This window comes from Trachurus trachurus (assembly GCF_905171665.1).
Source record: "Trachurus trachurus genome assembly, chromosome: 4".
Classification (NCBI taxonomy): domain Eukaryota; kingdom Metazoa; phylum Chordata; class Actinopteri; order Carangiformes; family Carangidae; genus Trachurus; species Trachurus trachurus.
The window spans coordinates 13,027,806-13,053,853 of NC_139898.1; the positions used below are offsets into that span (position 1 = coordinate 13,027,806).

General features: G+C 42.0%; 1 protein-coding gene across 1 annotated transcript; it reads left to right on the top strand.

Annotated features, from left to right (window-relative positions):
- Positions 1–94: 94 nt before the first annotated feature.
- On the top strand, positions 95–24,406 carry fgf22 (fibroblast growth factor 22; the record flags this gene model as incomplete). Its single annotated transcript, XM_083969419.1, has 3 exons — positions 95–467; positions 22,651–22,754; positions 24,212–24,406. The coding sequence occupies 3 exons, from the start codon at positions 95–97 to the stop codon at positions 24,404–24,406; spliced, it is 672 nt and encodes a 223-aa protein (XP_083825545.1).
- Between the last annotated feature and the right edge of the window lie 1,642 nt (positions 24,407–26,048).

Below are 26,048 nucleotides of genomic sequence, written 5' to 3' on the forward strand. Positions count from 1 at the left end.
CTCCCACCCTCTTGTCATCCCTCCACTTGGACATCTCCTGATCATCAGCATGCCTACAGCTTGCACAAGGTGCACCTTGGGAGTCTGACCCACCATGTGCAGATGGACGCCGTCCGTAGCTCATCTCTGTCCTGAACCTGCCTTTGGCACCACCACAACTGCAGCCTCTGCTGGGCGACCTCTCACTCTGCCTAGTGCAGCCTCCCTTTGCCTGGCATGCTTCACCCTGCTCCTGGTCACTGCTGGCACTGCCACAGGGGCCTGTCCTCCTGGGGTAGGGCATGAAGCTCTTCAGGTACTTGCCGGTGGCATCAACTGTTCATGGACATTGGAAAGGCACACTCGCAGTTACAATCACCTAGAGGGCGATGTCCGACTACGGCGACTTTACTCTGCCAACAAGTTCTTCCTGTGCATTGACAAAACAGGGAAAGTGGACGGCACTCGGCGGAAAAACTACGCAGACAGTAAGTAGCTGGCAGAGCCAGACTGCATCTAACATCTGCATGTCACGTGTGTGTTGAGTGTCAGAAAACAGACAGGATGCCCTGTGACGTTCTCACTTTTATTGTTATGTCTAAGCTTTCTTATCTGTTCGCTTTTATAGCAGTCATAGGGATATCCTAAGGTTATATCACTGCTGAGCTATTTGTGTTGTGTTTAGAGCAGAAGAGTTGCGTTGCTAGGTAAGAAGGGAATACACTAGTGTGGATTTAGATTCCTCATGGGGCAGCTGGCACTGAGCATTATGAGAAAGCTGACTTGAGGAAAGACATTGAGCATCAGTTGTCGATGTAAACTGGGCTTGCACAAAAAGAAAAAAGCTTGAGTTTCAGTGGGGATTAACTTGTCAAAACTGTGATGAAAGTGCATCAATTATGAGTAGCAGGTGTAAATGAAAACACATTTTTCCAACACATGTAAACATGGATCCGTATGCACTGTTTGATTAGTTATAAGCAAGAGACTGCTGTTTGAAGTCAGATTTAAACTTAGAAAAGAGCTTATTCTGTGTTCTGATTAGTGTACGCCTGTGCATGTGGGTATAGGGAGTAACTTCAGTCTGAACGAGTCAGTTAGACTCTTAAAGGAAATCTGGGCTGCATTTGCCCTTTCTGCGGTGACAGCCATTTGCCATCACATTTTTCTGGTCATCATGCACACAGCTGTAAATCCCTCTTTTGAAACTGCGGCCACTGTGGCTCTGTCTTCCCTCTCAGCACCTGCTCAGACGGGACAGCACTTCCCAATGTACCAGCCACTGTGTTAAGTAGAGCTGCCGCAGAGCTAACCCAGGCATGTTATTCTATGCGGTAGCCTGTAGTCTATACACAACCTGAGGTCCAGCAACACCTGGTAAGAGGTTGCTGTCTGAGCAGCACTGTCTTTTCGGCGTGTCCTTCAATGGCTGTCTTTTATGCTTGACCAGGTCAGATGAGTCGACTCCGGTCGTGATCTGACCTCCCTTCCCATTAGTCACCGGCTGCCTGACTGGATAGCCCTCAGAGACATTTATGCCTTTGACAGTAATATTTATGTATTTGGTCATTAATGCTTTTTTATGCAAGTGAGTGAGTCAGATTTTTCCATACAGCTACTGGGGGCAGGAGCTGCCGCTGCATACAGCTAACAGCCCAGTCAGTCTGATGCCACTGTTTTAGTGAGCTCCAAGCTGCAGACTGGGTGACATTTGTTAACCTGTCAGAATTAGTCATCTGGCAGAATCTTTTCAAACCACACACACTGGTAGGAATTCAAACAGACATGAATTATTACTGTGTTAGAATTGGTCCAGTGGGCTTATCCAAGTTGGGACTTTATTCTCTCATATTAATAGTAATGTATGTCAGCTACTATAATAAAATATTACTCTCAAACCTTGCTCAAATTTGACACTTTAGAAGTTGTGCTGGATGACTGGTAGCAATTTGGCAACATCAAGGAGTTTAAATTGAAACAAGTGTTCAAAGTCTCTGGAAAGCAACAAAACTGATTTCTGGGCATAGTGAAACTTATGCCTTTTCCTGCCATATTCATGTCATTTGTGTTTAGGTAGTCGCAGTAGCTCTCTATGAAAAAGTGCAGTCCCCTTAAATGTAATGTCCTCATACACTTTAGCCATCATCCTCTCATTTCCTTTGGTGGAAAGAACGATCCTTTCTGTGCTCACCCAGAGCAAGGGCGTGTACCTGCACCCTGAGCGCTCAGAGCCAAACCAAGGGTCATGTAGCCTTTGCCTTAAATTGAATAAAATTAACCCTGCAGTGAGTCTGTGGTTGTCTCACAATGGGACAGACCTGGGTTAAGTCTGTGTTTAGGTCTTGCTCCATTCCTGTGCGAGGCTACTGTTACTTCCATCACATAACATAGTTTACAATCAGACTTGAAGCCTCCTGATCTGATGCTGTTTCTTGATACTGATATAGTGTCCATGCTATAGATAAGAGTGACAGTAGGAAGGAAGGAGGAAGTTGTACATATTTAATGAAAGAACAGAGACACAGATACTAGACTGCAACATGTTATGCAGTAAAGAGGGTATTTTTATGTTACAATATTCAATCAATACTTTTGAAATGCTTTTTTCTGTCTGAAGTGAAGTATAAATGTTGATGGGAGTCTTCAGAAAAACACATATATACCGAAAGACAGAAACAGAAATATAATTTTGTCAAATACTGTTGTAAATAGCGCTGCCCAACACAATTTAACAAGCTGTAGATCAGCTCCGGACTGTCCTCAGCCTGAATGCAACTTCCACAAACACTGCCCAGGAGTATGGCCGACCCCTCCTCTGTCCTCTGTGTTGCCCTTACACTCTTGTCGACACAGCTATATTGCCCCGACAGCTCTGCCTGCTACACCCAGGCCCCGGGCCTCACCTCCACCCCACTCAGTTTTTCCAGCCCCAACTCCCAGCTCCCTCTCAGGTGCAAAAACAGTTGGAATTAGTCAACAGGCTGTCTGCTAATTGAGGTTGGAAAATATTGTATCAATCCCAGTGGAGCAGGGGCATGGAACAGCTGAGGGAAGAGGCAAGAGGGAGAAAGAGTGACTTAGAGCGATGGAGGGGTTTAAAGGATGAGAGAGCTGGACAGAGTTGAAGGGAGATAGAGAAAATGTAAAACATACATGGCAAATCAGTGCATTTTTGTTTACCAGTCTTGCATTTCAGTTCATGAGGAATTACATAGCCCAGGAGTCATTAAAGTGCCTTAGCAGATGTTATTAAAGGACAAATACCAGATTAAATGCTCTTTTTTGCAGGGTGATGTATCAGTTGCAACAGAGAGGAAGAGTTGAATGTGTATCAGTTACATCTGCAAAATGCTCTTAGTAAAATGTCCTGCCTTATCCAAGCACACATGCAGAAATATCCATAGACACGCACACTAGCGTTTCAGGCATCAGTTCCTGAGGTTTCTTATCAGGATTCAAACATGTTGTAAGCTTATTGAACTCTTACAGTAAAAGCATTTGCTAATCAAAGTAGAGAGATAGAAATCAGACAAGATAAATGACCCTACTATCTGATAACACTCTCTAAATATAGATCCATCTATAATTACCAACCACTTGATCAGCAAAGTTACTAAAAATAACCAGTTGAACTAAGAACAAGGAGATACAGAGTACAGTAGATTGAGGGACTGAAGGGGAGGGCATGATGACATGAGTTTCTTTTGACCTATGCAGGGTAAAGCAGAAAATGATTGAGGGGAAAAACACAACCAAGTGTTTACAAAAGCTCCAGAGGCAGGTATGCATCATATCCTGTCCTGGGTCATCGGTCATAGCCTGCTAATTAGACCTAGCTACAGCACAACAGCTGCAGTGGACACACCCAGAAAGTTCTTTATGATCAATTGTAACAACAAATTATTCAACTCAGTAGCGTAGAGACTAGAAATGCTCCACGTCACTCAAGTCAAATTCAGTTCAAAACATGTGTGGTAATTGTAAGTCCATGGATGAAATTAGAAGCATGGTTTATTCTCTTCTCCTTATTTTGTTCCTGAAATTCTCAGTTGTTGTTGTTGTTGTTGTTTTTCAGGGGGTGGGGGTGCACTGCATTTATATCTTTTGTGTGTTTCATTTTTTAATATAACATTTTAAAAGATGGACTGTTACATTCTGGGTGTGTGTGGCTGAAGGCATCAAAACCTTGTGCAGTCTCCAGGTAGTGACAGCCCATTCACCCTTAGGAAATAAGGTCACTTCACCACCCTACTATAATCACAGAAGTCACTACAGCCAGACCAGCTCCATTCTGTGTGCGCAACCCTCACAGCCAGGGCGTGTTGTGTTTACCAAATTTCCCTTAGTGTGCAACATCTCGCTGTTTGATGTGAGAATTTTCCAAGTTCATGAGTGTGTTTGACTTGGAAGGGGACCCATGGGAAGAAAATCTTCCACCCCACTGAAATATGTTGTGGAAATTATTCAAACTTGTTGTAGACAGGGGAAACTGTCACTCACCAAGGAGAGACTGAGTTAAATTCGAAAATGGGAAAGGACAAGACTTGTGCTGCAGACAGATGACTACATCCACCTGAAGAGTTTGACCAGTCTGACAGCATACTTAGACTGGCACAGATGAAAATGAGCATCTGCACATACATTAGTGGCCCAATTTAGTTGAAGTAATTACATTTCATTTCTGGATTGATTGGCTGATTTTGTACCTTTAATCACAAATGTGGGGAATAATATTTTGTTGAAAACAGAACTAATCAAACCAAATGTAACAGACCACAATCTGGTTATATATTTTTTTATGATTAGCCCTTCCTAAGTTGTTCTGAAATTAAATGAATGATTTACTAAGTGGCACCATTAAAAATAAATGATTGTCTTGGCTTATGAAGAAATTAAAAACCTATAAATCAATTGCTGGAGACATTTGTAGAGCCTAATCAAAAGCAGTGTTGAGAAGATACTTAGCTCGTTAGTCTAATAAAACATATTCATTTAGTAAGACAGTATATTTTGCGTAAATATTAAGTAGCTGTAAGCTGTGTTTGTACTTTGGACGAGCTTGCGCACTGAGAGGTCATTATAGCCACTTTCAAACATCTAAATATAAAACTTACTCATCTCGTGCACAAGGAGCTAAATATCAGCTCATACGTTATCTAGTCTGCAATTTGGTGATGACGGCTTTAACATGCCAAAGTGACAGACATTACAAAATGTCTGTTCTGTTCTGTCTGCCATTTCAAAGGTGTAAGAAAGTCTTTTCTGTCCTGGCCTTTCTACATCCTCATCATGACTCACCATCAGTTTTGTTAGAGTGCAGACGGGCATGTATGACTAGATCAACAGCACCGGGGCATAGGAGCTAAAGAGGGAAGCACCTGGCCGAAGGAAGTGCTTTGGTGTTTTGAATCGGGAGAATACACATGTTAATGAGGCTAAGAGAAGGGCTGGGGCGTGCTCTGAACAGTATTGAGGTGGAAATTAAAGGCTAGAAGAGTGCTGGAGCGTTTCCCGTTGCTCATTAGGCATTATGTAAGTTTTCCTCTGGGTCGTCTCAACTGTGAGGGGGTTCGTGGACATTTTGGATGCCAACAGGGGGGTGAAATCCCACGAATCATGCATTTATTATCCTCCCCCCAATAAGGACAAGGGAAAATTGACCCTTTGTCAGTTAGTACTGGTATAAAAGGTCGAAAGCTAGATAGACATCAGTGGCACACGCATGCATGGTGAACACGCATATTCAATCCCTCACAGAAACGCACACACTACTGTCCTGGGAACATTGCAGGACAAGGGTGTCAGTGTCACCCTAATTAGCTGGGCATCGCTGGTTTCTGCCATCAGGGTTTGATATCATGAATGGGCTCTGGAAATGTAGCAATTAGTAGCTAACAACCTTTAGCAGTCTGGCTGTGGCTCCTCCCTGGGATTTACTGGGTTCATCAGCAGGTTTATAGTCTGACTTTGGCTCCAGCAGCCAATTCCTTTATAACATCCCACAGTTCTGGACATCCTGTGGGTGTGAAGGGAGCACAAAAGAGAAGTCTTCACAGTGCCAGTAACCAGCTAGTTGGACCTTAAAACCATTGATAAAGGATGTTTGCACTGAGGCTCTGAAAGACCTATAAAAAAAGGATGAAAATGAATAAAAGGTTAAAATATATTAATTTTAAAATTCTCAAAAAAACAGTGCTAACATAAAAAATGATTACAGTGTGTAATACAGAAAGATTGAGGTTTGACTCTTCAAATATTGTTTGGGCCAGAAAAAATAACCATTATACTTGCTTCTATTTTCCATCTCTTTCCCATGAGTAGTCTATTTGGCTCCATCCAAAACTCCAACAACTCCGTCAATGATTTAGTTGCTTTATAAACCATTGTAATGAGCCACAATTAATTACAGCGGGGTAAAGCAATATTGAACAGGGTCAGAGCCAAACTGTACGTTTGCAAAATGGGAGTGAGGAGTTTGGCCTTTCGTTCAATGAGAACACATTAGTTGCTGTTATGACTGTCAGTGCTTTTTTGAAAAAGGTGTAAAATGAGTATTAATTAGATCAGTTGGGAACAGTCGGCCAGCTAGTCTTACTCATGCAGCACCACATGTTTGAAATCATTCGCCAAAGGAAATATTCACCAAGGAGCTGCTGCCACTCACATCGTGGACCCTACACATGCACATGCATACACACACATAGACACACACCTCTGCACTGACATAATCAGCCCATTGAGTCAGAGGAGACAGGTCTTGCCTCAACCTTAGATAGACCAAGACAGATTAATGGTTTTGTTTTGACCCTTCCAATAAAGCTTCTCACCTCCCTGCTCAAACTGAGCCAGACATCATGTCTTGGACGGCGTTTAACCACTGGCCCAGGAATAAAGAGGCTGAAAGAGAACCCCTGCTGTAGACGGGTGAAAAAAGAAACAACTTGGCATCCTTAAATACAGACACGGCTCACTGACTACAGCTACAGGAGTTAAAAGGTGTTCGAAATTGACCTAAAATCTAGACTAGGAAGCAATAATAGCAGGAATCTAATGCACCTGTTGCCACGCAAATATCCCCTGATCCAGATCGTAAAGTAAGCAATAAAAGGTAGTAAAACCTGGTGTCTCAATCATTCTCATAATGTAGGTGACACACAGATAAATCTGGGGCCCTCCACCCTTTGTGTCCTGTGAAATTATGATCAACAGCAGCACATGCGGAGCTCCCTGTAGACTTTAATCTTTCTCACTCAGCCACAAACATCTCACAGAGCAACCACAACCTGTGTGACTAAATGGCTAAACATTGACTTGCTGTCAAGCAATAGGGTAATAAAAACCTAGTTTACAACTCCTATGTAATACACTGGAACAAACTGAAATCATGACACTTCTATGGGGAAATGGTGCATCATCAATCGTCATGGAAATAACATGTTTACGAAATGATCACAGTGATCGGTGCATTAAACAGGGCACAGCACACACTAGAAAGTCTGCGATGACCCAGCATTCCTCATCATGTAAGCATTATATCATGTGCAGTACGTATGTGGTCCTGTTTCTGTGTGAGTTATGTGGAGCAATTTTATGCAAGACAGCTAGCAGCTCTGTGAAGATGTACTGTACTACTTTGTAGTACTACTCTGAAGAAAAGCAGACAAGTAGCAAAATATTGGACACTTTTAAAGTTTGGTCTGATGATGACACTAAAAACAAATCTCAACAAGATCATAAATGTCCCGGCCACACTGTGTAAGGCGTTTAATACTGAACCACAGATGTCAGCCTCAGGGTGGCATAGAAGTCAGAGGTTCACCAAAGTCGTCAGTTTATTCTCCCATAAATTACTGTTCAAACTCACACACACACAAGGAATGAAGAAGTAACAGAAATAATACAACAAAATTCAATGACTCTCATGAATATTCGCACTTACCTTAACATATTTCAAACTTAGGATATTTCACTTTCAGCACACAGTGGTTTTCATTGATGTCATCTCATCTGAAACTCTGATATAAAGCAAAGCAAAAGTCCAATTTGTACACATGGTCCACATTCCAGTTGTAAATCATAGGGCAGAGGTCTGATTTGATTATGGGCCACGCACATCCTCATACATGGGTCACAACACAGAAATGCAGACCATATGGACAACTTTGCGGAGACAGTAGACACCTATACCGGCTTGAAGTTTGAACTGAACATTTTTGATTCAAAGAAGTCACTTGAAAAATTCATATTTTGGATGACATTTATTTAAGTGATATTTGACAAGGGGAAATCTCTGTGCTGGAGTTATTTGTTCGTGCCTCTGAGACTGAGAAGCAGAGAAGTCACTATCTAGACTGAATAACTGTTGCAAATGCATTTCCTGAGTGTAGGAGTAGGATAATTAATGCAAATGGGGAAGGCTAAAAACAGCGACTCCAGTGCAGGTCCGTGCATACCAACATGTTGAGACTGTGTACAGCGTCTTCTCTGAACTGCGCTACACACACCCAGTCGTACCTGCTTTTTATCTCTGAGGCCATTCTGCTAAACAACCACGAGCAGGATGTGAGTATCGTGTCAGGGCTCTTTGAATGTGTGTGTGCGTTTAGAATGCATGTGCCTGTGTTTATACTTGTGCCACTGCAGGAGCATGAAGTGGACCCTAAACTGAAAAAGATGTGCGTTTCCGTTCCCTAATGGCTAATATGAACCAGACCTTACCTTGCATTCAATTCAAGCACATTCGTGTGTGTGTGTGTGTGTGTGTGTGTTTACACGCACGATGACATGTGCACACGGGTGTTTTTCCCGTCTGGAAGGCTATACTCCTACTATAACACAGAGGGTGGCAAGGAACATTGTAGTGATATAGCTGAGGCACAGTTATACATCAGGCCTTGCCTGTATGGACACTGAGATATTTGTCCAAAAGCTTCACCATGAGAAAGAGGACATAACATCTTAGGATTTATCCACACTCTTACTGTATGAGAAATCTTTGCATCTAATATTTGAATGACTCAGAAAGAAAAAGTTGCAGGTGTCATAGTAGAAGTTTTCTACTGCTTGCAGCTTGCAGTCATCCATAACCAAGCAGGCAGAGGAAATAAATATTCAAATACATGTGGGGCACAAGGTTTTTCTGCCACACTTTTTTTTAAAGGTGGTATATATTTATTTATATATGCATATCTTTCACTATCCTCTCATCTCTTTTTTTGTTTGTTCACCTTTCTCTACCTATCACCATCTATCACCCTCCTGCTGTCTCCATTTCCCCCTTTCATCCCCTGCAGTGGATAGGATTGGGGTCAGGGCCCTTTGACCAGTGGAGCAAGTGACAGCTCTGACATGGCCCTGATTTCACTCTTGTGCCTTCTGTCACCTCCCTGCATGCCCATCTCATTTTAATAATGTAAATATGGTGCAAGCTCAGGCCACAGAGAATATTCTGTGTCCTGGTGCTCACTCACTGGAACCTTGCTGCTGCACACCTGAGCCACACATGCGCGCACACATACTTGGCAGTAGTCTTCAAAAGAAATGGGATGGTTTTGTGAGCGGTTTAATACAAAACTGTAAGCGGTAACAATAAATTATTTCTTTCATAGAGCCCATGAAATGTTAAGGGGCTGCCAGTCACACCAAGTGTAGGCAAATGGTGGGTTTAATATTGTGTTCAAGTCATATTGGATTGATGGTGGAGATACACTGAGAAGAGTGCAATTTAGTATTGAGCTTATATAAACCCAAAACTCATATAAAATTGAACTCTTTGGCCTCTGCTGAGTTTTCTGCTCTAGTAATGCTGCAAATGCACAAGATGCTGAATTTCCCCACAATGCAACAGGATTGTGCCTTTTATTAGATGCACGATTTATCTTAGAATAAATAAAGGTTATAATAAAATGATTATCCCGGAATGACAGCATGGGCATGTATATACTGGTGCTTCCTCATTGTGGTTACACCTTGGATATATTCTTTAATATACAATTGAGAATTATTATTTATCCGTCTTAAATAGTATATTAATTAATACTTGGGGAATATTTAGTTTTTCTACTAGGACAGGTGGGGGTATCTAGCACAACTTCACCAACTAACAAGGTGCAGGGCGAAACTGAGGAAAATTTGAAAAGAACAAAAAGCCCAGGCAACACTTGTAGCTAAGAGAACAACTTTATTTAATTTGACCGACACGTTTCAGCTTGTAGCCATCATCAGGGTCATCAAGCGTTTTTCTACTGGGAGCCCACTGAAAATGAAGGAGGTTGGGGATATTTCCACTTCAAGTGGCTGAGTCTGGTCTGGACAGACATGCAAACCAGCCACAGATGCAACTCACCAGCAATTTAGTGGCACAGGAGAATGAGCTCTAATGTCTAATGTCGATCCCCCTCCCAGAGTAGCAAAGTGCAGGAAACTGCAGAAGCCGTGAGTCACAAAGCTCTGAGCGGGCAGACCTGCTCGTAACTATCTGTGAAGCCTTTGATAGCTTGCCGTTTGCTTGTTACGGATGTGATGCATGATTTGGAGGCAGTTTGCCCTCCCCGTTCTCGCTCCTTGATTAAAGAAAAGGCCTCTTGGACGGTAAAGATTGCAGCCCCCTCACTACAACACAGACGAGCAGGCAGGGTGCACGCTGGCTTCGTTAACCTTTTTCACCTCTGCCATCCTTCACCCCACACACTCACACACCCACTCCTTCAGATTGTCCTCTAGTGTTACCTTTGCCCCCACAGAGCCTGTAGATGTGGGGTTTGATCAGCGGAGGTCTTTTGCCCTCTGATTCAGCATCCTGGAGGTCCTTAATAACCTGATTGATGATCCATTACATACAATCACAGCTTAACATGTCCAAGGAAGTTTGTGTTCAGTGGAGTACATGCTGACAGGACATGTAGGTACACTAATTTCTCTTTGATGGGGAGTGTGTGTGATTTGCTCAACTCTTTGACCTGTCACTAATGTAAGTCAAGCTGAGATTTTGTCTGAACTTGTCGCACACACAACGATTCTCTTTTTACTCAAGTTTGGTCCCTGTCAGTATAATAATTGAAGTTTCATCGACTGTATACAGCATGTGTTTGAAGAGTGAAATTACTCACACACCGACAAAACTGCCTTCCCACACACATGCACAGATGTATCCAGATGTGGATGCTGATTCTGGAGTATTGGGTCAGTCTGTCTGGGGATAAATCAGACAGACTAATCTGTCTTGTGAGGGGATGGAGGGTAATTGGTCACATTTGACCCCCGGCCTTTGCGGACTGTGGGAACGCAGGCTTTATCTACCAGCGGTAATTGGCTAATGAAACACTTCCGCATCTCCTCCACTAGATTGTCATCCAGCGGTTTGTATAGGGTGAGGCATGTGCGTGTTTTTGTGTGGCCGGCACAAGTGGCCAAGGGGCACATGTGTGCGGGCGAGAGCGTGTGCGTGTCCAGAGAAAATGGCAGGATGCGGAACTCCCCGTGGCCATCTCCATAACTTTATCAGCAGAATCAGTCTCATGATGCCCGCAGCGTACTGATTCATTGACAGAACACACATTAATCGCTGTGTGGTTGCCATTACAATTTAAATTTAGGTTTGAAGAAGAAATGCTTAATGTAATTCAAATTAAATCTTTGACCCAAAGCAGGACTTGGGACTGCACACACTGATAGTGTAGCCAGGACACGACTGAGTGTGCACAGCATGTTGGTCACAAATATCAAGGTTTAGTGGCGATGCATTAGAGGGTTTTTTTCAGTTTGTGTGATCATCTATCTGGTCAAAGTCATGCCCACATCAATACAAGGTAAACCAGGGTAGGGAGAGTAAGGTCTGGGGGTGGGGGGTGGTAGTAAAAAAAAAAAAAAAGGCTAAAGTTACGGCGGTGAGACAATGTCTCTGAGGTCCCATCAAGTGAGCCATTCATAGATGCAGGTCTACCAGTTTGTGAAGCCAGGGAGACACTCCGATAGAGTGGGGCCCAGGGTGGCCTTGTCTTTTTGTCCCAAGCTGACCCCTGCTCTGCCGCCTGGCCTCTGCGCCCCTCACCTGGCCTGTCCCAGCGCACTGGTAACAGGATACCTGTAATTTGCTCTAATGGCCTTTGAAAGACCTGGCTGGGCTAATCCCTGGAGTACTTCTCCCAGCAGCACCGTATAAAAGGGTGGGGGTAACAGGGCCGAGTGCGAGCCCTGAAAGAGGACCAGCCTCTGGTTTGTGTGTGAGAGAATGTCACCCCTTGCGGCCGGGGCTGGGGCCGAGGGAGTGTGGGAGTCAGCTTTCAGCAGATCACCACCATGTGGCTTGTTCACAGGCTCAAAAAAACCAGGCCCAGGCTTGTAGAGGAGTAGATTGTCTCTGGTTTACACCTCCCTCAGTGGCTCAGTCTGGCAGGCAGGGGGAACAGCCTGAAAACCAGCCTGTGCGCAACTCTGCAAGAGTGCACATCAAATTGTTTCCAGATTCCTTCTGTAGTTTTGCACTAAGGTAGTTCTTCATGGATGACCTTTTGCCCATTCAATAACAGAAGAGATTGATATCCCTAATACTGTAGAGCTGCAATCGGTGCGGAAACAGAGAATGTTTGATGTTAGAAAATACACGCTCACTAAAGAAAAACAGTCCTTGTCCTAGAATATTATACTGCCACAAATTATCTTAAAATTAGAACAAAACTGTTGATAATAATGTAATAATAATAAAAAGGTTATAATAATAATAATAATAATAATAATAATAATAATAACAATAATAATAATAATAATAATAATAATAATAATAATAATAATAATAATAATAATAATAATAATAATAATAATAATAATAATAACAATAATAATAATAATAATAATAATAATAATAATAATAATAAACATTAATGAGCATAAGGCCATGGCCGCTGAATAAAGAATGGGATTAAAAAGACGAGGAAAACAATCTTATCAGTCTCATCTTCACTTTCTTCCCTCCAGAGATTTTAGTGGAATGTGGGAACAGCAAGTGATATGTGGGCAGGGACGAGCAGCCCAGTCTTTTCTCTCCTTTCTTTCTTTCTTTCTTTCTTTCTTTCTTTCTTTCTTTCTTTCTTTCTTTCTTTCTTTCTTTCTTTCTTTCTTTCTTTCTTTCTTTCTTTCTTTCTTTCTATGCATCACACTTTTTTTTAATGATGGGGTGGGTCCCCTGCAAGGGAATAGTCCCACAAATATGCAGACACAAGCAGACCAGGCCAGTGTGCTACCTTCAGGTAGAGGACACCGACCATATGCGGCCCGATTTAAATGACAGCACACAGAGCAATTTTTAAAGTGACAGTGTGTTTAGATCTGGCAAAGTTCAAGAGCACAAGAAGGAACAAAGAAAATAAGGGAAGCAAAACTAATCCTGTTTCTTATTCCCTTCGCTGTTGCTTAAATTATGTACTTATTTTGTTTGATCAAAGCCAGAACGAGTTGAGTTGTAGGATTCCTAAGTGTCCAGGAATTCAGAGCTAAATTAGGCAAGAGAAACACTGTTCAGACTTCCAGGGAGTCTGAGCTCATTTCAGGAACAGAATCAGATCTCAGGGCCAAGTTGCTTGGCATGTTGTCTTGGATGCGTTGCTTTGTCTAGCATGTGTTGGACGATAAGACTTAGACTGGTCAGTTCAATACTGAGTAAGATTTGTTTTTACCTCCCTGCCGTGTTATTTTATTGCCTCTATAGCAAAAAGGAACATAGTGACAAATCCTGAGATTTGAAGCAGCAAACTGTGTATTTTTTTTGTGTGTCTCAATGTTTTATCCTTTTATGTGTGTGTGTGTGTGTGTGTGTGTGTGTGTGTGTGTGTGTGTGTGTGTGTGTGTGTGTGTGTGATCAGTCCAACTGGGCTCAGCTAGACTGAACTCAGCCGCAGACGTATCTCATAGCTTCTGATGAGGGATGAATAAATCATCCCAGGCTTGTGAAAGTTAATAGGTATGATGCATGTCCGGAGACCTGGTGCAGACAGGCCGGTAGGGAGGGAGTGGAAGGGTGACCCAGGCAGGGACCCAGACTGAGACAGAGAGACCAAAGAGGTACAGTGGAGGAGGAAAAGTGAGGGACAGACGGGCAGTGAAAAGAAAGAGGGCAGATGGGAGACAGGCAGAGAGAAAGACAGGTACATTTTGTAGGAATGGAGGGAGTTGCTGACCGACAGCTGCTGTGTTCTGCAACACAGAGCCACACACACACAAACACGCACACACACACACACACACACACACACACACACACACACACACACACACACACACACACACACACACACACACACACACACACACACACACACACACACACACACACACACACACACACACACACACGCGTATAGACCAAAATACAAATCCTCCTCTGGAACAGTAGTGCAGTCAGAGAGGCAGTCACAGCCTCTGTTAAAGAGACTGTAAATTTTTGTTGCTGTCCAGAGCGGGTTGGTCCATTAAACCGACGAGGGCATTGCATCATATGTATTTTGAGCCTGGTCACACTTATTCAAACAAAAATATATGCCATCATTTCATTAGTATGTGTGTGAAACATTGTGAACGGTGACTTAACAGGGTGTTTTTTGCATAAATAAAAGGGAAACCCCAACTAAAGCCTCCCTCCTCAACTCTAACCAAAATAATAAAGCCTAACCTTTGTGGGACTAAACCAACAAATGAAAAGCATGAAACAGTTTCCCCTGACATTGATCAAAATGGTAAAGATTGACCTTAAACCTCTTAAAACTTCACAAAACCCTCACTAGGTTTCACAGTTTGTTTGTTTTTGCCAAACTTTGAGGTTTCTAAGTTTTGGTTGGTAAAGCAACACAAAACTAAACTGAATATAAATGACCCTTTCCTAACTGCTCAAGAAAATACATTTTCATAAAGACAACATTGAAGTTATGAGCATAAATCTTCTGTGTAAAAAGAACATAAAAAATATGCTTTTACTTATAAAAATGACTTGTCAAGTCAAAGAAGACCTAAACTATAATGTCACTCAAGGCATAGGGTAGAAAATTGTTCTGGCACTCCAATCAGTCATGTCAGAACAGGTAGGTATGCCTTTAAAAGCAGATGTAAAACACCTGCTCTGACATCACTCAGTGGGGCGTGGCCAGTAGCTGCAGGGCTCACATGTTCCACCACTGACTTCCTGTAGCTTTTGACCAGTGGCGGCCAGTTCCTTTTCTTGACTGTTACTGTTTTAGCAACATCACAGCTTAAACTAATCGAAGACCTACTCAGCAATCGAACAGTTCCACTACAACTTTTTTCTCAGAATATCTGTTGATGAACTTTAGGGTTAGTTTTCAGTGGCAAAAAAAAAAAGAAAAAAAAAAGATGTATTTTCAGTAAAACTTGAAGTGATTTTTTGAGTTTTATCTCTGCTCACTTGTAAGTTCGTTCTTCACTCTGTCTGTTCTAGTCTCTGCCAGTTTCTTAGGGCAATATCTGCCTCTTCAGCTGCTAAATGCTCCACTACATTTGCCAGCTAGTTACTGACTTTGTCTGTTTGCCGTATGGTGCTGATCAGATGGTGTTCAGTGGGCTGTTAGAGTTTTTCCAACAAAAGCAGCTGCACGCTGGGACTAAAAATGGTGCTCTGAGATTGAACCAAGAGCAGTTGCAGGCTGTAGAGCTTAACAATCAGCTGATATTAGTTATAAAGCTCTGTGAGGATGTACGTCTCAACTGCATTGCACTAATTCAGAGATGTTTGTCACAATGGACAAAGGGCCATATCGTGAACGTAAATGTCAGCTGGTGGCTGTGTAAGAAGTGATGCAATGCTGTACTGCCTCCCTGACCTGTACTCTATTCAGGTCGAAATACATATAGCCAAAGACTGATGATTACCTTTAAGTACTGTAATATAAAAAGACTGTTCATCCAGTCCAAATTTGAGTTCATGGCATGCATACTTGTCAGCATACATGATCTGAGTGTAAAGCCCACAGTGTCATCATTTTTGGGCTGCATGTCAACACAGACATGAGTTGAGTTGATGACTAAATTTATGTCATATTAAGCCATGTGGAAAGTACTGATTTGGGCTGTAGTCCCAGTCACTTTAGTAACTCTTTGCAAACATAAAAAAACTACCTAAATGTATGGAAAGTTTGGTGTAGCTCAACCACAATATCAAGCTCACTGTGTTCTCAGAAAATGATCGATGTCCTTTGAAGCAACTCTGTAATTTTTCCACAGCAAATTGAAGATCAGCTTTCATATTAGCCACTCACTGCAATGCAATCACCACTGACCCAGTATCATGAACTGCAAAATAGAAATATCAGGCTTCCGTCATATGAGATTCTACCAATCGATATGATGTTTTTAGAGGATAAGGAATGTAACATATAGGCATGCAGTTTGGTTATTTATTGGATGTAGTGATTTATCATTTCTTTTGACAGTTCACCTAATCAGTCCTAGTTTATACACAATTGGAATATATATTTCAGTGAGCACACTTCTGGAAAAGGGGTTAGAGTATTGATCATGTTATGCCCCCTGTGTGCCCTCAGAGCTGCTGACTGACAGAGGCAGGGATTCTTGCTGATACATGTTTTCTCTTAGATTTGATCGTGCACTACACGCTGAGGGCCAAAGTTTTGTTGTCAGGACATAAACAATGCACTCTGCCCTAAATCAGTGTCACAACAATTATGTTTTATGGGCTATGAAAGGGCAGTGTGCAAACATTGCTTGGATTTTTTTGCCTTTCAGACTGTAGGTAAAGACACTAGCATATTTACAATACTTACATGAAAACCGATGCTTCCATGTTGAAGTATTTAATTCATCTGTGCCAACACCCTTTTTGGCACCTATAGGCATCTGTATGCTTCAAACTGAATAGGTAGTGTAGCCTAACACATGGTTGGCCTGTCAAAAGGCAAACATCTTTGCACCTTGTGTTAAATTCAAAGGAGCTGTTTAAAACATTACAAGTAGCTTCTTCCTGGCTGCCTCGCCAGTCTTTCTCCCAGAATCTCTCAGAGATTTATGGTGTTACACTCAGGTCTACAGATAAAGCACGGCTGAAGTAATAGTGTCAAGAATTACGTGCTCTGATATACAACCCATAGGAGTGTCTCCTGAAATAGCACCACTATGGTGGTGGCATCCCAGCTACTCATCACCATGATTACAATAATAAACACGTGGTTAAGGAATGGTCACAGCTTGGTTAGGCTTAGGCACGAAAACAATTTGAATAGGTTTAGGAAAAGATCGTGGTTTTGGGTTAAAATAATTTCTTCCTTAAGGTTGGAGGACATTTGTTGTCATGGTTACAATAATAAACATGTAGTTAAGATTGTGGGGTTGCCATGATTAAAAGACACGGTGATGACTAGGTGAATGATTTCAAACAGGAAAAACTTTCCTCTTTGAGAAAGTACTGTGTTTTGCCAATCCATCTGCCCATCCCAGCGTCCTCGTGTCGTACTGTACTTCATCCTGCTCCTGTCATTACTACGACCACTAGAGGTCGCCTAACAATAAACATAATTATGGGTCATAAAATTCTGGTTGCACAGACGATGTCTGGGCTCGATTTTGACATTTTTCAGACACTGCCAGATGACTCAACAAGAACACACAGTCGTTCAGCAAGACCAGGAGGGCAAGATGGAGGACATAGAGGGCTTTTAGTGAACTGACATCAAAAACACTGTATCATTACAAACAACTAGGCCTACTAAAGCTTGGCTAACTAAGCTGTATTTGAATGTATTTCCTTGGATATCGATGTAAAATTGGCACCACCGGGAAGGCAGAATTATAATAGCCCTGATTTCCTTGCAAAAAAGAGTAGAAAAATAGACAATTAAAGATTGTAGTGGTGTCCACAACGCAATGTCTGACTGTCCTCTGGAATTAACCAGGTCCTTACCAATCATTTATTGGCATTATACTGTACGTTCAAGGGTTAATTTGCAAGTTTCCATATCACACCACCTGTGAAGGCCTCCACTAGAGCTCCCGTTCTCATGGTAATCTCTCAAGGTGTTTAAAGCAATAGTGAGTGATGCAGCCTTTGTCTGTGCTGATACACACAGGCGGCTGCTTCGCCCAGTACCAGACCCTTCGAGGGGGTCATGGCAGATCAAAGGTGCTGGTCACAGCCATTAGGCCCAGCAGCCCAGACCCGACATGAAAAGCTTGTGTTTTGAAAAGGAGGGCAGAAGGAAAAAAACAACAGGGCCCTCTTCATTTAAAAAGCAAGCAAACTGTGAAATAATTGAAAAGGTATGTCAATCAAGAGCAGGAGCACAGCGGGAACCCTGAGATTCCCAGGCTCTGCTCTGGTCGAGCACTGAGCCATGGAGGGCTGCTCAAGGGGGCAACCCAAGAAATTAAAGACCTGGGAAAAGGAACAAAAAGAAGACAGGAGGAAAGGAGCAGAAAATTCTCTTTTTCTCACTCTCTTTGCTCAGTCTTTCACTCTTTTCTGCTTTAAATTTGTGATGGAAGGAACCATTTTGCCACACTTTGTAGAGCCTTTTGAAAATGCCTGGTCATTAATAAGATCTTGGCTAGCTCTTCACCTCTCAGGTGAGTAACAAAGACTTATTGGGAGGGGGGAGGGAGCCATTGGAATCGCCTGCCCCCACCACCCAAACCCCCCATCTTATAACCAGCACCTTCACCCTGTACTCACTCCCTCCTCCTCCTCCTCCTCCTCCTCCTCCCCCATACCATGAGTCTGACAAAAGGGAACCCCGTGAGAGTGTCTCTCTCTTTCCTTTCTGCCTTTTTTTCAAGGTCAGAAAAGGCTTGAATGATCTGACGATGGGCTAACGTCCAAAAAATGGGGAACGGAAAGAAAAGAAAGAGTAAAAAAAAAAGACTGGGTAAAAGACTTTTTCTATGCTTTTAAAAATCCCAAAGAGGAGAAATAAATGGCAAGTCCACAGTTGACTAGACATGTATAATGCAGGATTTGCTTGTAATGGCAGCTTGAGCTTATTGACAGTCTCAGCCAAAACATGTCAAAGGTTAAGAGATCTTGCCAATTGCAAGAGGGAAGCCAAAAGTAGCCAACCTTTTTCATGAGCTCAATAGGGCCATCAGTTGATACTTGCTCAGCAGAACACAGGGAAGAGGTGACCTGCAGTTTCCAATGCAATTCAGGGACAAAGAGCTAATTTGTCTCCATTGTCTTTCACTGTTCGGTGTAATCGTGATATTGTGAAAAAGATTTAAAACATTTCTTGAATTAAAATGATTTAATTTTCACTTTCAATTTCTCTAAATATATAGTCAGCTGCTACTCTAATACAAGAATGATTTTATTAGAGCAAATTACACATTCCTGCTAGTGCATAGATCAGATCCTTAACACCATGCTATGGACCATTATGTCATTAAACATGAGTTGATAAGAGGACGATGGACACTGAGGTTATATGAGCATGTGACCCATCCATTAAATTGATGATTTCCCAAAACTACAACATTAAATTGTGTGGTTTTCCCAAAAATTGTTACTAAGGAAATCTCTAGGAGTAACATCCTTAAGGTTTAAATAAATCAAAATGAAAATGTGTACTTCAGCAATATCAACAATATCAATAGTAAAGCACATTTCTTCAAGTCTGGAGGTTAAACTCAGCATTAAGCCTTCCTTGCAGTAGTGTTTGGATTTCAGCAGTTAGGGAAACCCTAATAGCCTAAAATACCTCACTCTGATTTCTCAGGCTTTGAACACAATGGAGTGACTTTTCAAAGGGGGGACTGTGAGTTATATGGATCTAACTGGTCTTTATAGATGTGTGGTCAAGCGTCGAGAGCCCAAGTGATTCCTCCAGACAATGTGAAATCCCCATTTTATGTCCTCAGACCTTTTGTGACTGCTGACTGCTACACTGCCACCTATCAATGAAGTGACAAGAAGGGTACCTTAGTCTTACGAATCTTGAAGAGAGAAAGGACAATATTTAATGTGCCCTAAGGACATGGGGAGTTTTATTGAAGTGCTTCACAAAATGATTTCTAACAAAACATATTGCTACAGAATAGATATTAGCTTGCAGAAGCCACTACTTCCTTCACCATGGTGTAAAAAAGTTCATTAAGAGTAAATCTGATTATTTGATTAATTTCAGTCTATTTTCTGGTGCTAAGTGTTTTGTTAGATTTTTTTACCCTTAAAATCTGAGATGTTACTGTTTTCAGCCAACTTGTGGATGTCTCAGATGTGACAAACATGCTTCATACACACCTACTGTGCCTGGAACTCAAACCAGCAAATAATGGCAATTACTGCTGGCACCACTTTCAGGCACCAGCGGTTTTCATTGGCCTGGACTAATCCCCCATAAATCCTTGCAGTGCTCCAATCACCAGCCGGGCCTCAGCTAATTGCTTATGAGTCCCTCGCACACTCCAGGTGCCATGATAGCACACCCGGTGTTTGTAAACACAGCTCGTAAAGAGGAGGCTGCCATCAAAGTGTTAATATTTCCTTGGAGGATCAGAGGTAACGTGCAAATGATGGGGGTGCAGCTGGGCTGATACCTAGACAGACTAAACTGAGGCGTCCCCTCCTTCCCTGCAGCTGTGGCAAGCGGCGAGAGGGCTTCATTTACACGCTCCTGTCAGAGAAGAAAGACACTCAACAGGAGTTTGTTTGTTTACCTTCCCCGTCTTTTTACTCTTTGTACTCCTTTGTTTCTGTGTCTGAAGTAGATGACCTCACTTGGTAAGCACCACTAGTGATGTTCAGAGCTGCAAAAAAAAAGGTTTTGTGTTTAGCAAGATTGGAGCAGCAGGTGTGTGTCTGAGACCAGCAAAAGTAGAAACACTGATATTAGCAGCAGTCCTGTAGAGAGGACAGAGTAGAATCATCTTTGTGCACCACATGCGATTATGTATAATGTTGGTGTAATCTGTTATGTTGATAAAGTAATCACAGCATGTGAGCAATAGTTTTTTTTTACTCAGTGTAAGTGATGGAGAAAAACATCTACAGTACTTATTCAATAATGTTTAGTTGAAACAAAACAAGTCAAATGAAGTCGGTAAAAATCAGGCGTACGCCCTATTGTATACAAAGTCTATGTAGGGGAAGTTGAGGTGGATGGATCAGTCAGACAGTGCGCATTTTCTGTAACCATGATTTTCTAGGCAATCAAACATCCCATAACCTTAATGAAGAAAGCTGTTGTAATCCATAGTCTAAACCAAATAGTTTTAGTGCCTAAACCTAAACTAAACTTCAGTCACAGCATTGCCAGATTATTGTTCAACTGTGAGTGGTTAGTATTATAATGGTTTTGGGGGGGCACAGAAAAATCATGTCATCCGGCCAAAAATGTTCCTGTGTCATTCTAGAGGCTGTGAATGGTCAGTATATTTTTTCAGTTCATGTTTGGAAAAATGTGAATATATCCTGGTCTAAACAAAAATATAACTAGTTATTTCACCGCCTTTCCAAAGAAAATTTGGATTAGCACAAATAAATACATATAAAATGTGCAGTGCAAAGGGAGTAGCGCCTACAAAACCCCTGGTGTGCGTGTTTGTTTTTCATTGCTGGATGGGTTTAATAAGCGAGACTATTCAGGAACTCTGTCACTGCCCTGTACAAGATCTGTGGTTGTACAGAAGCAGCAGGGGGTTAGTCAGTTGGTACTGCTTTTTATGACCTCTTCATTTCCTACCAGCTTTGGGTCAATCCGTCCTTCAGCACCTTGATCTGGTGCTGTGTTTACAGCTTCTGCCCAAATGCAACAATCCCTTTTCACAGAATATCCAGCAGTGCCAGGCCCTTGAGCAACAGGATTAAATGTTTTCTCTGCACATATGTGGTTTCAGGGGTGAAAAAAGAAGATTTCTTGCTCTGATTAGATAGCAGGCCACATCAGGGTGCTTTTGAAGGTGTAAGTGGGCAAATCACGCCGGAAAAAAACAGCATGAAGAGAGCTTCATCTTCAGCAATTAGTTTCTATTCAACACCCTGCGGTAAGCCTTCAGGTCATCTCCAAAACATGTCCCTGTCGTAGCCATGACAATGGGTGTGTGCCTTTATTTTTGTATGTGGATAAAAACCAGAACAAGAGACAGCCACATGGGACTTGTTTGCAATCAGTGCCCAGAGGAAACAATTACCCCACCAGCTCAACAACTTTTTCATGGGGTGAAGTGAGTTAGAGAGGCTGCTTAAGTGGCCAGCAGACATGGGTTTGTGTCCCTCTGTAAACAACATTGGGTATCATCACGATAGAGTGTCACATCTGGAGTCAGGAGGCCTTTATGGGAGCATGTGGCAAGGCAGACATAATCTGTGTCTGCTACACAAGTGTGTGTTACAAATTTTTATGGAGTTCAGGACATGGTCTGTTATTGGAGTGCAGAAGTTGATCAATGGAAATGAAACTATTTGAAAAAATATAATGTGCACAAACTTTTACCTGTTGATCTAACTGATAAGTGTGGTCGGTGTCCTCACAAAGAGAGCTCTCTCACGCTGTTGTCCCTGCCCTGTGAGTCTGAGTGTGTTTTTCTCTTGTCTTGGGGTCTCTTTCCCCTGAGCATATGGCTGTCTGGTATTCTAATCACTAATGATAGAGCGGCTTTTGATGGGGAAACTCCCAAAGCTTGATGTTTCTAACCCAGACTCTTGTTCCCTCTTTTATTTTCCAGGCCTGATGGAAATCCGATCTGTCAGTGTGGGAGTTGTTGCCATCAAATCTGTCAGCACCGGGCTGTACTTAGCCATGTCCAAGAAAGGCACGCTCTTTGGATCGGTGCGTATGCAACCTGGCAACATTGTTTCTGGAGGTCAAGATGGGATGGTTGGGAAGGGAAGAGGGGGGTGATGGAGGCATGTATGTATAGGGGTCCTGAATGACTGTCTATCCAAACATGTTTGATTCTGCTGGAGTGAAGAGAAATCTCAAGAATCTTCTGCGAGAAAGTCCAGAGAAAGGTCAGAGTTACTATCAATCACTGCTGTACACCTGGGCCGTGGTTGATGATACCTGCAGCTTGAGTTGGCTTGTTACACTGTCAAAATAGATATACCAGAGAAAAGAAACTCAACCAACAATGACAAAGAGCCAGCTGGTCTCTTTTAACAGTCTTCGCATGCCATCCGCCAATTGTTGCTTTGCACACCAAGCTTTCAAAAGTAATCACCCTTCTTTGTTAAAATCACACACCACATATCAGACCTAAGGTGTGTGGTGTCTAGCTCATGTATTTACATCTTTGAAAATCAGGGACGAGCCGGCAATCAGTCAGATAAGACACATGCCTTCAACAAAGTAACACTGAAGACGGGACAGAAATAGACCTGAGGACACAAGGGCGTTCCTGCCATCATCCCATAATAACAAAAAGGCAGGTGAATCACGCCAGGCTCATACTATCCTGATGCTATCACACACAGAACCTCATTATGGCAGCATGATAACCATCTGGAGAAGGGAATGTAGCAAAACCACTTGTGGTTATATTCTGGTTAATTTGAAAGCCGTAAAGGGTCACTTCACCAAATCATACACGCACATACCCAAAAAACATATTTTCTCACTTACATTTATTTGCCAAGGTTTTAGGATATCAACTCTAAGAATTCTTCTGTGAACCCAATACAATGTAGGTGCAGAAATGAAAATGTCCTTCCAATAACAACGTCCCAGTTACCCTTGATATTTCACAGACCTCACTGTCATCATTTTCTGTCAGTGATCGACTTTCAGAGATCGCTCCCAATAAAAACTTAACTGTGAGGTCTGTGGATTATCCTGAGTAACCAGAACATTTTTGCTGGAAAGACACATCAGTATTGGGGTCAATTCTAGTGTTTCAATGCTTTGAGCAGCACAACTAAATTTTATTTAGGCCCAAAATCATATCAGGTGAAAAAGAAATTTCAGAGACTGAAGTTTAAAATGTCACATCTTAAACATAAGAAAAATGGAACAAGTGTTGGAGAACCAACTCTTCAGTACGAGACTAAACACATCTAGGTATTGTGGCTGTAGAAGGACAAACCTAAGCTAAGTTCTTTGTAATGGGAGACTCACCCCATCAGCTACTAACAACTAGAAAGTAATTTACTGCAACAACAGACATTAACCTTTGTGCACCTGTTGGAAGTTGGCTAAGCATAGCACAGCAGCCTATAACTATACACTATACAACTATACATCTGCTATTACCTCCTTAACCTCTCACGTCCTCCTCCCTCTGATCACAGGTTAAATACAACCCAAGCTGTAAGTTCAAGGAGCGCATTGAGGAGAACGGCTACAACACATACGCCTCCCTTCGCTGGAAGCACGGTGGCAGGCAGATGTTTGTTTCGCTGAATGGGCGGGGGAAGCCGCGGCGAGGTCACAAGGCTCGACGAAGACATCCGTCTACTCATTTCCTGCCTATGCTCCCATCCTAGCTGCCCAAGTCTGAACTCTGACCGGCAACTGGCTGGCTCACCTGTCTCTTCACACTAGTGTTGATCTAGCTGTGACAACGATCTTTATTTTTATTATTCCATCCTCCTGTCACATAAATGAACATTTGTTGAGGTCTGTAACATTTGTAGAGCTAGTGTAATATGTATTTTAAGTTATTTTCTCCATTTTCTAATGGTGTTCAGTAATTCAGTCCAATATGGTAGAATTATACTATCTTCAGACATCTGTCAGGCCATTGTATACATCTGTATACATCTGTGTGTCTGAAGTGCAAGTGGTGTTTGGGTGATTTTAAGAGACTTTAAGAGGACTGAAAAGTGACGGCAAGGCTGAGAAACAAAATGTGGCAGTTTGTTTTTGTACCTAATTTCAGATGTTCAGCTAAATAAGAAGGGAAGCACCTGGTATGGTGTCAATCTGAAATGAAAAGTATCATTGAAACAAAGACTCAACCCTGATATCACTACAGATCTATAGCTACAAATCAGGGCCATACCAGTGGGGACACTGAGGTCACATCCGTGGTATTTTGGGAAGTCTCGAGCATTGTGGGGGTGTGGAGATTTAAAAAAAAAAAAAAAAAAAAAAAAAAAAAACGACATACAGTGTGGTGGGTGGTTCATGAGCTGGTTTAGACTAATATTGTATGATATTGTATATCTGGCCTTACAAAAAAGAGCATTTGAGTTAATCATATCATGTTGAACACATTTTCATCCTTAGCACATGTAGAGTAACGTTTCAGATACATCACATTCCCATACTGATTGATGTTCAGGTATGTGAAACATTACATGTGCAACATATGTGAGTGAGTACATGTCATAAATTCCCATATCTATCGCATCTGAATTCACATGTCGGCAAAGAGGGATTAGTGTACATTTTGCATGTGAAGTGTGAGTGTCAAATTTGCTACTTTTGTGTGGCAAAATCTGCTTGGACTCATGACCTCAGTATTTCTAAAATCTTGGCTATGGCCCTGCTATAAATCAAACATGGTCACTGTTGCCTGGGATATACTGACGCTACTGGATAAGATGAGATGAAAATTTCATCTGACTCATTCAGCACATTTTACATGCAAAAAAATATCGCTTTTAGCCCTTATTCTACATGGCCAATGAAAATGTGCAGAAATTCATTTTTTTATTCTACTGTAAATCAAACATAGCTGTGGTATTGACATGCATATCACAAATGCCCAGTATACATGTCCAAATGATGCGGAAACCTTTAAAACACCAGTGCATATCACAAGTGCAAAATTAGAAATAAGGACAAATTCATAATTCATCAGTTTATGTTGTTTACGGGACCTGAATCCAATTCCTAATATTGTCCCATTCAGAATAACATTAGTGTGCATGTAAACATACTGATTGATACATAGCTAAATATACTGTTCTGTCTCTATATGTACATGTATGACAAGAACACAACAGGAACTAAGCTAACTACTGGGATAACAAGCTGGATCTCCTGAGTTTATTTGTCTGTGCGTGCTTCTGTCGGACTGACTCTCCCATCCATCAACCCACAGCAAATAGGTTAGAAATCTGTATCTCTGAATCTTGAGCCTTAGTTCAGTGTGAAATAAGTAATATCAGTTTTGAGTCA